The sequence below is a fragment of the Tachypleus tridentatus genome, chromosome 3 (genome assembly GCF_004210375.1).
Source record: "Tachypleus tridentatus isolate NWPU-2018 chromosome 3, ASM421037v1, whole genome shotgun sequence".
In the NCBI taxonomy this organism is placed as follows: domain Eukaryota; kingdom Metazoa; phylum Arthropoda; class Merostomata; order Xiphosura; family Limulidae; genus Tachypleus; species Tachypleus tridentatus.
The window spans coordinates 4,607,492-4,621,837 of record NC_134827.1 but is presented as its reverse complement, the minus strand read 5'-3'; the positions used below and the strand labels follow the sequence as shown (position 1 = coordinate 4,621,837).

Here is a 14,346-nt window from a genome sequence, read left to right as displayed (position 1 = left end):
TTTTTTACTGGATTCCATTTTATTGGCTAATTAGTGTATAATGCAATACAATATCATGCTAAATGTTGCTTTGACAGAATAATAAATGGAAATAAAGAGAATTTACTGTAGAGAACAAATTTAATCCTGATGTAAGAAGTTTATGATAGCAACTGTGTCACGTAACATGTTTGATTGTTTTTTATAAGCAATCTGTTATAATAAGTATGTAATAAGATATATTATAAATTACTATTTATGATATATGTCTATGAGGTTTTCTGACTATAAACTAGCTGTTTCAGATGAATATTGTGTATTATCAATTGAAATGTGTTTCAAGAAAAGTTTCTGCTTGAAATATCCAGCTCAGGAATTTAATAAAACACTTAGCAGTATCTCTAAACTAAATTTTTACTCAAAAATAAATTAATAAACCTTCTAACTTACTATTAAATTAAACTGGATGTATAAACAGTATGAAATATTAGATATAACAATATAAACAAAATATACATATTTTTTGTAGTATTACATCACTAATAGCTTGGAAGCCATTGCTGCAGGTCAGATTGGTTGAATACGTTTAGGTATCATTAGAGAGAGTAATGAAGTTCAAAACAGTATTCCTAGTGTGACTTCCCACTGCTTCTCTCCAGAAAAAAGACTCAGAGTACACTGCACTGTTAAGTCAGATGGAATTCATAGTGTAGCTTCTCACGATTCTTAATTTAATTATGGATAATTTTCATTATACATACTCAAAGGAAATTGTATAATTCTACACTTCAACATCCACTTGATTTCAGTGTTGGCTGTATATGTAAGACACCAAGGGAGCTTGTGTCTCATGTCTTTTATCAAATATGCATCACCAGTATACCTGTGATGACAGGTTATGTAATTTTGTCTGACCTGCTTGACTGTTTGGTATCTCCTATACACTTGCATGTGACATACAAATTTCATGGATGATACAGAAGTATGTGAAGCAAGTGTAAGTTTCATGAACTGGTCACAAGTATGTAACCTTCATATCAGGTAAGGATTAATGCAAGTTCATGACTATTCAAGTCCTTTTTATTAGAATGTCAGTTCACCCCAGGTGTGTATGTCATGCATTCACAAATTTATTAAACAATGTTACTGTCAAAGTATTACAATGAATTTGGTATTAAAACACAGTTGTAATTCACATTTTGATTTTATATAAGATTTAATTTGATGTAGAAATAGTAAGATAGACTCTAAATTTTCACTCCTGTGTAACACAACACTTTGCTCCAAATCACCCATTTAAGATATGCTTTCAAACCTATGTGATCTTCTAATTTTGAAATAAATTACACATTATTTATGTGTAGATAATGCTAAAACCTAATGTAAACTGAAAGCCTTCAGTCTTCTCCCTTTTCTGAGATATAGATCAAAAACTCAAACCCATGTTTCAAACTCTCCTGTCACATGTTTTATTTAAAAAAAAAAAAAGGCAAGTAATTCATACTGATAGTTCCTATTGGATTATCTATAACCAATAGAAAGATGAGATATTAATTCACTGAAGTTCTTATATAAGACTACCTCTTTCTTACAACAGTTTTTCAATTAACTGGTCAACAGTTTCTTTCTTGCTGTCAGGGATAACCTTGACCAGCTCATGAAATTTCTGTAACCCACTTATAGCTTACTTAGAAAACCAGTTAATTTGTGATAGTTTTCAGACATAATATTTCTTTTAGTGCTAACATTGTGTGTTCTAAATTGGATATTTGAATGTTTAAAAAAAGTTTACATCCTTTGATCATCCACCAGAAACTAGGTTTAAGTTTTGATGACACATTGATGATTGAGTGTAAGAGCCTATATGCAAGTACTAAATTTCTTGTTTTTATTTTAATTTTTATCTGATAATCTAAAATATATTTGTCAGTAAAGTTTAAATGAAAAAATTAAGTAAAAATTTCTTTGTATATTCTCTTTCGTATTCAGTATTTTGGTTACCATAACTTGAGCTATGATCTTATTGGGTAATTTATTGTTTTGTTACACTAGTTTATTAGATGTGATTTAGAGAGTGATAAAACAACAAAATGAAATGAAAGCTTCTGTGTAAAGATTAAGGGCCTAAATTTTCTTTTACAATCTACAGTCATTCTTAAAAGGAAAAATGCATTTTGATTTTATTTTGTACTTTTTCAACTTTTGCTTTATGTTTTTGTTATAGTTAGTGTATTTCTTCTTAATATTTAAATTACCTTGCACTCAGGCTAATTTGAGTCAGACTAAATTTGTAAATTTACAGACAAATTTTTAGTACTTTTTTTTTTTTTGCTTGTTTGCATTTGGGAAATGTCTTTATAATACATGTAGTAAATATGAAATTATTGTAAATATTAATTTGACACTACAGGGCAGATCCAAAGGACTTGACCACTGTGCCTAGGTTTAATACAAAATACATGTACAGAAAGTTTTAAAAATTTAACTAATTATCTGACTACAAGATATGTTTTTTGAACCACAATAGTTTTCAAGCCACTGTACTTGTATTTGCTGTAACCACATTCAGATGGAAAAGGACTGGGCTGTCGTTAATATTTAGACCTATTTCTTTCTGATTGTGACATAAGTATGTATTCTTGTATAAACGTGTAAGTGTATAAATGTTTTATTTTGTCTTTTATGTGTTTTTTATATGACAATGAAAATTGCATTATGAGACTACATTGTTCTGAAGCAAGTTAATAAACACTTGTTTTCATTTGAACAGGTTCCTTTTATTGCAATGACAGCAACAGCAACACCTCTTGTAAAAAAAGACATTATAGCTTCACTTAGATTAAAAAATCTAACAGTTACCTGCTCCAGCTTTGACAGGTAATGTTATTCAATTATATAAAAGTGAAATCTGGAAAACAAAAAAACTCTTAGCAGTTTACAAATACCATAATATGAATGTTCAAAGAAATCTTCCGATAAGTATGCTACTTCCACTCACATAAATAACTTGTTTAGTGCTGCTCTTTATATGCAAAAACTTTTCGTACATGCCACAAGCCTTGAAACTTGCACCCGTATCAAATTTAGTGATTCCAATCCACTTTGTATGCAAATTATTATGCAACCTTCTCTACTCACTTCTGCCAGACATTCACTTCTCATTTTAAGATGTCTTTTGTTTTGTGGTCTTTGGATGATTTGAACACTTTTAATAGTTTAGTTTCCAAAGTGTAATTTCTTCATTAATTTTTATTTTATTTTTATCTTTACATTGTGGAAAGATTTTTCATTTACTCTTTTTTTTTTCTCTCACTCTTGAATTTTTACACATCAAACACTTTTGTTTGATTTATTTCATTTATGAATTCTGAGGTTAATGTTACCACTTTAGGTATCATACCTCCTAACTATTTCACACGCTGCAGGTGAGGGAGATCCATCATTGGATTTATATGCAATTATCTACCATGATACATGGGTCAACCTTCTTTCCCTGATCTTGCCCCACTTTTTCTTGTGTAAGCCAAACTTATTTAGTTTTATGAGGATTTTGATTGCCCCTTTTTCTAGCATCAAATTTTTTCGTGTTTTCCTGTGCTATATCAGTGGAATCAGCTATGCTCAGTATGGCATTTTTAAACATGATTTCTCAGGTGTGTTTTCCACTTTCTCTGTTTCTCATGATCCTCATTCTTCTTTCTTGTGTAACACCTTTTTCTTCTCAGTATTTGGTTTTCCCACCCTCTCGAGATGCCAGGATTCATGCTGAGTAATTTGCTTCATAATTGGTTGAGGGTGTCATCATGCCTCACCATCCACAGACTATGGGTCAGTTTGCTTTAGCTTACCATCAGGCTGACTATCCATTTCTTGACTTTAAGCAGTTGAGGGGGTTAATTTCACCCATGTGAGGGCTGTCCCCGATTTTCCTGTGAGTTTATCCCATGCCCAATTTTTTATGTCCTTTGTTGTTTTTATATACTATTCATCTCCTTTCTAAAGTGATCAACAGAGTTCCCGAGGGTATTTTAGAGGAAATGTTTGTCCTCTTAACCTCTCACTTTACTCATACAAGTTTCTTTTTTTTGGGGATTTTCTAAGTCAAGATGCAGCTTTGTCCCTGGTTCATTTACTACCCCTTTATCTCAGGAATTTACAAATGACCCCTTTTCTTTAGCAGTATGTTTTTCGTGATGTACTTGAGGCTTAGGAATCACTTGTGGAGTCTGTGCATCAACACACTACACTTTTTTGTATGGTTTCACATTTGTTAAAATCATAGTTGAAACAAGCCTTTATTCCTGTTTCCTATCTTATTTAACTTTACCTGTGCCTTCATCCAGGGGTCCTCCTCTTGTTGTTTTATTTGATGTAGATGGGCACAGAGCCAACAGTACCAGTGACTATCCATTTTGTTCTTGTCCAGTGCGTATGCTCTTGTAGAAATTTATTCCCATTTATTATTTGAATTTCATCGAAGGGACTTATTTCTTCCCCATTCCTTTGTCTCAGGTACTCATTTCCTTACCTGTGACTTAGAATCCTACAGTGTTTATCTGAGGAGGTACAAGATATTTTGTCTCAACAGGTCATGGAACTTGTTAATCATCTTTCTCCAGGTTATTTGTTGTCCCAAAGAAAACTGGAGACTGGTTGCCTGTAATAGATTTGTCCTGCCTCAATAATTTTCTGATTCTGTCCTATTTTACCATGGAGCCATTTCACCTTTAAGAGGCCTTTTTCTCTGGGTTTGTGAATGACTTAGGTTGATGTTGCATATCCTGATATCTTGCCAATTGCGTCCCTGTATTTGGTTTGTTCACCATGAGTGGTTTATCAGTTTTGTGCTCTGTGTTTCAGGCTTGCTTTAACCCTGTATGTTTGTTTTTCATCAAATGTTCAAAAGTTCACTTGTCATTTACATGCTCTCAAGTTGAGCTTTCATCATTACATGGACAAATGGCTACTGTTAGCTTGTTCTGAATAGGAGTCCACTGATCAAATTCACTGGCTGCTGCTGGAAGCAGCTTGAATGGGCTGACTGATCAAATTGGAGAAATCAGTCCTTCAGCCCACTCAGTATCTTGTCCATTTGTTTTGTCTTTTATCAACGATCTCAGTTGTGCCCAACCTTCTCCTCTTCAACTTCATTTAATGGAGTTTTCAGTTTTCCATGTTTTTACTACTACTCCTATTACAGTTTGTGGAGTTTTATTGCTTTTAAAGATGTGATCTTTCACAGCAGCCCTTATTCCCTTTGGTTATGCACATAACCTGACTCTTCACAACCTGTAGAATCTTGCACAGGGTCCTTTGATGGCTCTTATTTCATTTTATCCTATCCTTATTAGTGATCTGCATAGGTAGTTGATTAAGGCTTACATTGACAGAATTGCACATTTTTTTGGATGCATCTCTTCAGGGCTAAGGAGCATGGATTGATAAACAGAAAGCTTCAAGACATTATACTGTGGTCAAGAGGTCTTACTATATTTGCATCTTGGACTTTCTCACTGTATGTCATGTTTTTGTTCATTTCTTACATTTGGCCATAAATGATCTGATTAGGATCCATTACAACAGTTATTCTGTCAACAAGACAGCACCTGTTCTTGATCCTAGTGTTTTTATATTTTGTATCTTCTTTTTTTCCCAGTGGTTTTATCTTGAGTGGGGTATTCGTCACACCAGAGCATTTGCTGCATATCTCAACAACAAACTGCCTCTATTTTGGTCTTCAGTCCTTCATCCTCTTGCTTTGGCTGTAGATACTTTCAGTCAGTATTGAACCAAGAAATACCTGTATGTGTCTATTCCTAGTTGACATAGGATGATTTTGCTTATCCATGTCACTACATGTTAGGTCCCTCTGATTGGTTCTTACTTGCTGGCTCATTTGTGGTTCCTGTGACAACTCTAGCTCCAAATTACCCTTTTGTTACCTCTTCCTCCATCCCTTTTCTACCAGTCTTGGTCTGTTGTGTTTTGCTCAGCCCTTCTATTGTCTTCATGTCCTGTTTTTATCTGGTCCTTGGCTAGGAGGTAAAACTTGTCCCAACAGATAGCTTTTTTTCTAGCTATTTCTATTTGCCCTTTTTTTCAGGGAAATTTATCAATGTAAATGAAACATTTGTCACCAAAGTCTTTAGGTCAAGGGCTCTCACCTGCTCAACCCACTGTTCTTTATATTGCAAATTTCCTAACTTCGCTTTTCGATTGGGGGTCTTCTGTCTTCTTGATTTCAAGTTTTTGGTCGCCTTGTTCCACACTTTTTATTTTTCACTATGCTATAGAATTTTTACCTCTCCTACTCTTTCCCTTTTGATGCTTTCCTTCTAGATTCCTCGGTCACCTCGGAGAGCTGTTCTTCCAGATTTTGTTATAATTCTGGTCCTTCATTTGCCTCTGCTTCTGTTCAAACTACTATGTATGTGCTCCTTGTTTCACCTCTTCCATTAAGACGTATTTCTTTCTTCTCTTAGCCTGTGGTTGTCATTTGCCCTTGATGTTTCATCTATTCTTTATTGATCCACATATATGCCACTTTATCTGTATCTTTTTTCCCCTCCCCAAAACTACAGCAGTTCAAGAAGGTGGCTTTTTCTTTTTGCTGATTTTTCCTTCCTTCCATTTCCTGCATTTATCCTTGGTCTGAAGATAGACTTCTATATCCTGTACATGGTCGTTGCTGTTATATTTCTTGCATTTCTTCCTTCGACGTCATCCATTCTTGCCTCATTATTCCTTGGCAGACATCCTCTGTTTTTGACCTTTCCACTTCCACCCTCACCAATTGGAATCAGCTTTTAATTCAGTTGGCATATTCTTTTTTATGGTCTTCCTCTTGCACTTTGTTCCAGGTGTTTTCTAATTAAATAAGACATTTTACCTTTTTATTGGAATCTCATCTTCTTTGTCTCTCACTATTTGCATTAGATCTCAGTTTCTTTATCTTTTGGTTGTATTCTTCTGCCTGCAGCTATTCTTCAGGCTTTGGTGAGATTTTGACTGGGTAAGTGATCTTTCATTATGCTTTCCTTCCTTTTCAGTGGCCTTTTTTTTCATTTTTCCCTCTTTATTACTAATGGATGTCTAGATTTCACTATGCAACAGGGTATTCCAGAAGATCACTTATAATGTGTGGTTCATACCTCTATCTTACCATAATTCTCTCCAATTTGGATGTGTTTCCACACGTTTCCACCCATATACATATGCAGTATCTTTCTGCACTGGGTATACCTGGTTTAGAGGTCTTTTGGTTTCCCACATATTATCTTTGACTTTGAAGATCTACTTTTGGGGAGTGTTCTGTGGTTGTTTTTGAAAGATGTTTCTTCATTTCCATTGTACCAGTCTTTCATCCTATTCAATGTGGGATTATAGCTATTTATATGAGAGGAGATAATGTGTTGTTTTGAAAGTTATACTTTTGTGATACTGAAAATGTATTTCAAATAAATACTTATCCCCTCTCACACTTCCCACCATTCCTCTCTCATTAAAACTGATACTTCCATTTTCTACCAATACTCTGATAATTTGATAGAATTGAATATGAGACACGTTTCTAGAAAGTGTCACACTCTTCTTGGTGGAGGGTTGTCACATGATAATCTGTGTGTGAGATTCATTGGAATTATTCAGTTCTAGATGGGTGGAAGTTTCAAGGCTTGCAGTATGTGCAAAACATTTTTTGCCTGCAGAGGGCATCACTGAACAAGAATAGCTATTTATGTGATGGAAGATAAATAGTTATTGGAAATAACTTTCAAAATAGAAGACCTATAAATTTAAGCCAGTTTAAGAAAATATTGACCATATTTTACAATTTTTTGGGATCCCAGTTATTTTCCAACAGACTTTGAAATTATTTCAGAGAAATAAGCCCTTTTATATTAAATTTATGCATATATTTTGTTCAATACACAAGTTACAGAATTGGAGTTTGTGGTAACGTATGCTTGTGTAATAATAACGAAGCTTGCATTGTTAGTGATCCTTCTGTAGATAACAGAATAAATGTATAATATATGTATGCTTTTGTACAATTGCTGTAAAAGTTTCATAAAATTCTAAGCAAGTTCAGAGTGGAAAAAATAATTAAAAATTCTGCTTCTATACAATAACAGTGAAAATGGTCGTGGATCAGTTGCAAACAAGGTAATAAGTTTTTAACAGATTTGTCACTCGGATATAGTTTCCATGTACCAGAGTACAAGTAAACTGTAAGGAGAAAATATAAATTAGATTTTCTTATTAAATAAATCAAATAGCAAAGATCTTACAAATTAATATTAACTTCTGATCAGAGCAAGCTACCTTCTTAGAGCAAAAATATTAAAAATCAACCAGGCAGTGAGCACAACTACTTAAATGTAGTTATGCTCTCACGTATAAATATTAAAATACATTGTTTTGTCAGCTTGGTACTTTCACAGTAAACAACAATTTTGACAATAAACCAAATAATATTTTGATAAGTTGAGCCAATGTAGGAGTTTAATTTAGTCTTAAATACATATATAAGCTAACAAAAATTTAAAATACTGAAATTAAATGTATTTAACATTCTAACCAATAATTGTAATGAAAACAACAATAAAGAAATTGCAAAGAATACCTTGTATAAACACAGATTTTCATCAGTGTCATTTAAACTAATATATATTGTTTTTGAACTTAATATTATTTTGATATAGGCAATCTGTAGATTTGTTTTGCTTTCTTTTTTATCCTTTAGACCAAATCTGTATTTGGAAGTTTATATGAAAAGCTCTTCAATTGAGAAAGATTTGACTAAAATTTTAGGAAATCATGAAGGACAGACAGTATCTGATGGTGCCATAATTATTTACTGCCCTACTAGAAGTTCCACTGAGTTAGTTGCTAGAACAGTTCAAGGTATTTCTCATATATATTTATGTTTATTGTAATTTCTCAATGTCAGAGTATAACCACCATCAGACCTTAATTGTTAATTGATAAAAGTGTTGGTTCTTGGTGCAACTTCATAATTACAGATTTGGATATTTCACAAATACAATATTTATTAATGACCAAATGGAAATTCTCTTTATTTTTCCCTTGTTTAAGTCAGTGGTTTTCCATCAGAACATTAGTAAAAAAGATAGATAATTTTTTATTGTTTTATGAAAATTAGGGATTAAGCATCATTTAGAACAAAAACTGTTATATAAAGTCTTTATCACAAGTAATTTTTTATTGCCATCATATAAGAAAAATGTGAAAAACTAAATAGCCTGGAAATTGTAGAAATTAATGGAAGCCTAAAAACAAATACATATGTTTAGCATATTATTTGTTTTAACCATTTTATTTATTGCAAAATAGCTAAAAAAACTTGTAATATTTCTAGACTCAGTATGAACTTGAAAGTATTTAGCATACATTACTGACAAAGTCCAAAACTTTTAAGTAGTTAGACTATGAATAATTTTTGGGATAAAAACAATAATTATACAGAGACAAAAGTTTTTAAAAAATGCAAATAACAGTTATTCAGAAGAAATTGTATGTATTTATTATTCCTTTATCTGTGTAACTCATTTATTAGTTTAAATCCTTATAAATATTAAAGAAACCAAAATCGTAATGGAATATTTACTTTTAACTTAATCAGAAAAAGTAATGAAATAAATCAAATATAATTATTAAGGATGAGAAGAGATGAATTTGTATGCAACTGCAAGTGGTTTTTAAACCACTTGGAAATTCTCAGTATTTTTCCCCAGTTTCAGTCAGTGGTTTTCCATCAGAACGTTAGTAAAAAAGATAATTTTTTTTTATTGTTTTATGAAAACTAGGGATTAAGCATCAGTTGGAATAGAAAGTGTAATATAAATTCCTTATAAATTGTTTATAGTATTTAAAAGAAAAAAACAATTAAGTAGAAGTACTGTGTTTTATTTTGGAGCAACCAATCACATTGCAGAACAGAGAAAAGGCTTATTACAGTTGTTTACAGTAAAAAATTGGATATGTTTATATGAATATTTTTCTCCAAGTTATTTTCATCTTCACAGATATGGGCTTGTCCTGTGCTGCTTACCATGCTGGAATGACCACTGTTCAACGAACTCAGGCACATCAGCAATTTGTGCATGACCAAGTCCAGGTATTTTCTTAGTAGAGCCATATACATCCTTAGATAAAGAAAAGTTTGACATTTTTGATACCTCATTTTGATGATAAAAAAATTAGGAAAGAAAAATACCAGCTGTTTGTTAGTATGAAACTATATAATTTGCTATAATGAAACCAAGTAAACACTTGGAATACTTTATATAAAAAAAGAAGTGCAGAAAGAACTTATCAACATTTGTATTAATTAAGGTCTAAGCATCACAGTACAGAATAATTATAAGTATACTAACTGCAACATGTAAAACATTTGTAGTAGTTTTTATGCTTTTTGCGTGAATTTTCGTTATTATATTATTTTCTCCTTACGGGTTTGGTAGAATCCACCCCAGCTGTAACCACTAAAGTATCCTCAAGTGTAATTATACAATTATTTTTGATAATGTATTCATATGTTTACAATATTTTGCAGATTATCTGTAAAAGCTATAAAGCTTTTGTTTAAAAAAAAAATCAGGTTTTTGAATCAAGTGTTAAGACTTTTAAAGATTTTCTCCTACAGTTTTTTCTTTAAGAATGTTTACTATGTAATTTGCAGAGTAATTTTTCATAAAGTTTTTCTTAAAAATTTTATAGTTATCCTATAGGTTATAAAGATTTCACATGGGAAATTTCAAATTTTTCTGACATGTAAAAGTATTTTTAAGAAAAACTTTATACTTTGTATGTTATTTTTTACTTTGAAATTGGAATATCTCTACATGGTCAGTAGATTTGACCGATCTTGTAACCAACATAACAGTTTGGGAATAAATATAAATTATCCTTTTTTCTTTCTAGAATGACAAATTAATTATAACTGAAAAACAAATGTTTAGTCTGAATAGCTTAAATGTCATGACATTATACATTTATGTATATTTATTATTTTTATTATGCTGACCTTTCAGTCATTTTTGGCTAACATCACAGAAGTTACAATGATTCAAGGCTCATGCATCCATGTTACAGTATTAAATAATATAAAACTAATCTTTAGTCTTTACAAAGTGACCTGTATTGGTTGTGTTTCAGTGGACTAGTATTTTGTAAAATACAGTCACATTTTAATTATTATACATTATTTATGTGTATTCATTATTACTATTTACAAACAAGTTCTTAAGTTTATTTTTCTTTAAACACGGAACATAGAATTGGTATGACTTTTGTACTTTGTTGCTGTTTCTTGTAGCTTGCTAAGCCTTAAGAAATTTTACACCTGGAGGACATGAAATGAAATAATTTTTTTTAGGTTATATATATATACATAATATAACCAAAAATAATAAATTGAATTACCAAAAAATTATAAATTACTATATTGATACACCATAGAATTCCATTATAATTTATCAAGTTTAGTAATTAAGCTATATTTCATTCTAAAAAAATAGGAAATTTTGAGCAGACTAAAGACTCAACCTACCTCTTTGAAATCTTGTTTCAAGGGAAGTTATGTGAATCTGATTGTTAGCTTGCCACATACATTTGAACTTTTTGCAGTTTTTTTCTTTACATGAATTTTAGCATCTATCAAAATGTTTAGCTTTGGCTAGTAGTAAAAGTGGATGATTTAGAAGATCCTGCAAGAATATTGTCGATTTGTTTGATATAAATGCTTTTGGGTTTGTAAGACTAGACCTTGTCAGAAAAACAACTGTATTTTCAAAGTTGTTCTTTCTTTGCTTTTTATTTGCCTGTAATTTAAACAAGATTTAACATAGCTTTTGTATAGCTTTACCAACTTTTATGTAAACATGATTTGTGGTCTTGTCAAACAGTGTTTAATGTTTTTGTTGTTGCAGTTGTTTGCAAGATTATTGAACAGTTTGCTTTTGTGGCTTTTATTACTTTTCATTAGCTTGCAGAGTTTCAAATCTTTTTTTGGCCTTCCCAGTGGCATAGTGATATTGTCCAATGCCTGTGGACTTGCAACCCTATAAACTCGATATATATGAGTTTCGATACTCATCGTGGCAGAGCACAGACATTTTATTGTATAGGTTTATGCTTACACTACAAACAAAACAGATAAAATCCTGTGAGGGGGTTTGTGTTAAATTGTAACTAAAAGTGTGAAATAAAACCAACATAAAGAGTGTTATCAGAATCAGTAATTTATTCTTTCATTCAAGCATCAAATATGTAACCAGACTACAAAATATAACATGTAAATATCTATTTATATGTAATCACATTATGAAATATAACATGTAAATATCTATTTATATGTAACAACATTATGAAATATAAAATGTAAATATTTACCAGCTAGAGTTTGAATGTACATTTCACAAGTGATATTTAATTATAAATCCTGTGCAAATTAAAATTGTAAGATTAGGTGATCTGAGCAAGGTCCCATGGTTAGTATGTTGGGTTGTGGATTTGAACCAATAACAAAATCACATTTTGGGCACATATATATCTAATAAGAGTAATGTTCAAGTCCTACTATTCAACTATAGCAGAAGAGTTGGTATTGACTAGTTGTTTTCTTTTTTCAACCTTTCACTTCAACATTGGGGATGGCTTGCATACACAGATAGCCCTCTAATAGCTTTGTGTCAATTTTAAGAAAAACAGATTATAAAATATCAGTGGGGTTTGAGTCAGGTTTACTTCACCGTGTTGTAACATAATTTGGGTATGTGAATTATGGTTCTCTCTTCAATTTCACCTTTAGTGAAAAAGAAATCTTTTACATACACATAGAGAAATTGATAAAATTTTTCCATATGAGACTGGTAAAGAAGTGAAAGCATAATTGTTAGTGGTATTCATTATAAATTTACTTGCATTTATTAAATTGTAGTATTGTTATAATATCATTTAATTATAAAGAACCTTTTTAAGAAAGAGATAGGTCAAAGTGCTGTGGTATTTTAAATAAGTTTTGTAATTCTTAACACCATTATGGACGGGATCATTTTTGTCTTCAGGTGTACTATAGTTTTACAGTACTAGTGTATAGCTTTTAGATGAAGTTTTTGTAATTTAAGCAAAGCTTTTATTCTTTTCTGACCAAAATGATTTTAACTCTCCTAAACGTTTATACATGTGGTCAAAATAGTACAAAGTTTAGAAAAAAAACAAGTATATTTGTATGTAAGACAAGATTTTTTCAGATATGATATTCAAATGATACTTTAAAAATCCTTTTTGAGCAGTTTTATCCTAATGATAAAACAGTATGTGGGCTTCCTAGCTTTTGTTTAATTAAATATTTATGCATGTTGAGTTAAATCTAAACATGGTAATGTTAACCAAAGAAGTTTAATGTCAAGACAAACATATGTAACTCCAAAATAACATGCCTGAATGAAGAAACTGCAAGAGCAAAGCTTGTTTGACTCAAACATTATTTTTTTTTTTCTTACAACTGTTTGTACTTTTTACATTTATTATCAAATCATGTTGCTGTTTATTATTTATTATAAGACATTTTAAAGATTTTTGAATGATAAGTAGAGATCTATCAGTTATAAAAAAAAAAGTCTCTAGGTGTTTCCTTGTCCCTAAAAAATCTGTCCCCACCTTTTTTTTTTTTTAACAATTCTTATATTGCAAACAGAAAGTTAATGTACAATTTATATAATACACAACAAGTGTAATTTTTGTTTTTCAAATGAGAGACAATTTACTTTCAAATCCAACTAATTAGTTAAGACTAATTCCTTTCACACCTTTCTTTTCATTTGTTATTGTACATTATTTAAGATTTTTTTTATTGTGCCTTTTTCTAGTGGAAATTAAAAGGTTTTAGAACAGATATCCTTAAATATCTCATCAGCATACTTTATGGCTAGCTTTAGTGTTCCTGATTTTATAATTTCACCACATAGCATGTTTATAACATGTTACTTTCATCCTGTAACATCATCATGACTTATCATATAGCATGCTCCTGACTTGTGCATTTCATCATCATTGTGTTCCCAGTTTGTTAGTTTTATCATATAGTATGTTCCTACTTTGTTTTGTCACATAACTTGTTTCTAAGTGTTAGTCTTGTCATCTGATGTGTTCATAGCATATTCCCAAAGCACCTAAAGAAGATTTAGAAAAAAACAAGGGTAACTAGGTAAACTCAGACTTTAGTAGTTGTACAAATGCACAAGTGTTTATCAAAAAGATGCTGAACTCTGCAATCATGCAATTATAAGTGCATTTGTTTTCAGGTTTATTTTAATCTTCACAGCAATATACTTTCACTCTTTT

The 14,346-nt window shown here is 31.1% G+C and overlaps 1 protein-coding gene across 3 annotated transcripts in view; it reads left to right on the top strand.

Annotated features, from left to right (window-relative positions):
* LOC143246244 (bifunctional 3'-5' exonuclease/ATP-dependent helicase WRN-like) overlaps positions 1–14,346 on the top strand; it is a 73,582-nt gene that overhangs the window by 36,486 nt on the left and 22,750 nt on the right. For all 3 annotated transcript variants that reach the window (XM_076492643.1, XM_076492642.1, XM_076492644.1), the window contains 3 exons: positions 2,750–2,856; positions 8,723–8,883; positions 10,026–10,117. In XM_076492643.1, the coding sequence (XP_076348758.1) occupies positions 2,750–2,856; positions 8,723–8,883; positions 10,026–10,117 (360 nt within the window). The remainder of the gene's footprint in view (positions 1–2,749; positions 2,857–8,722; positions 8,884–10,025; positions 10,118–14,346) is intronic.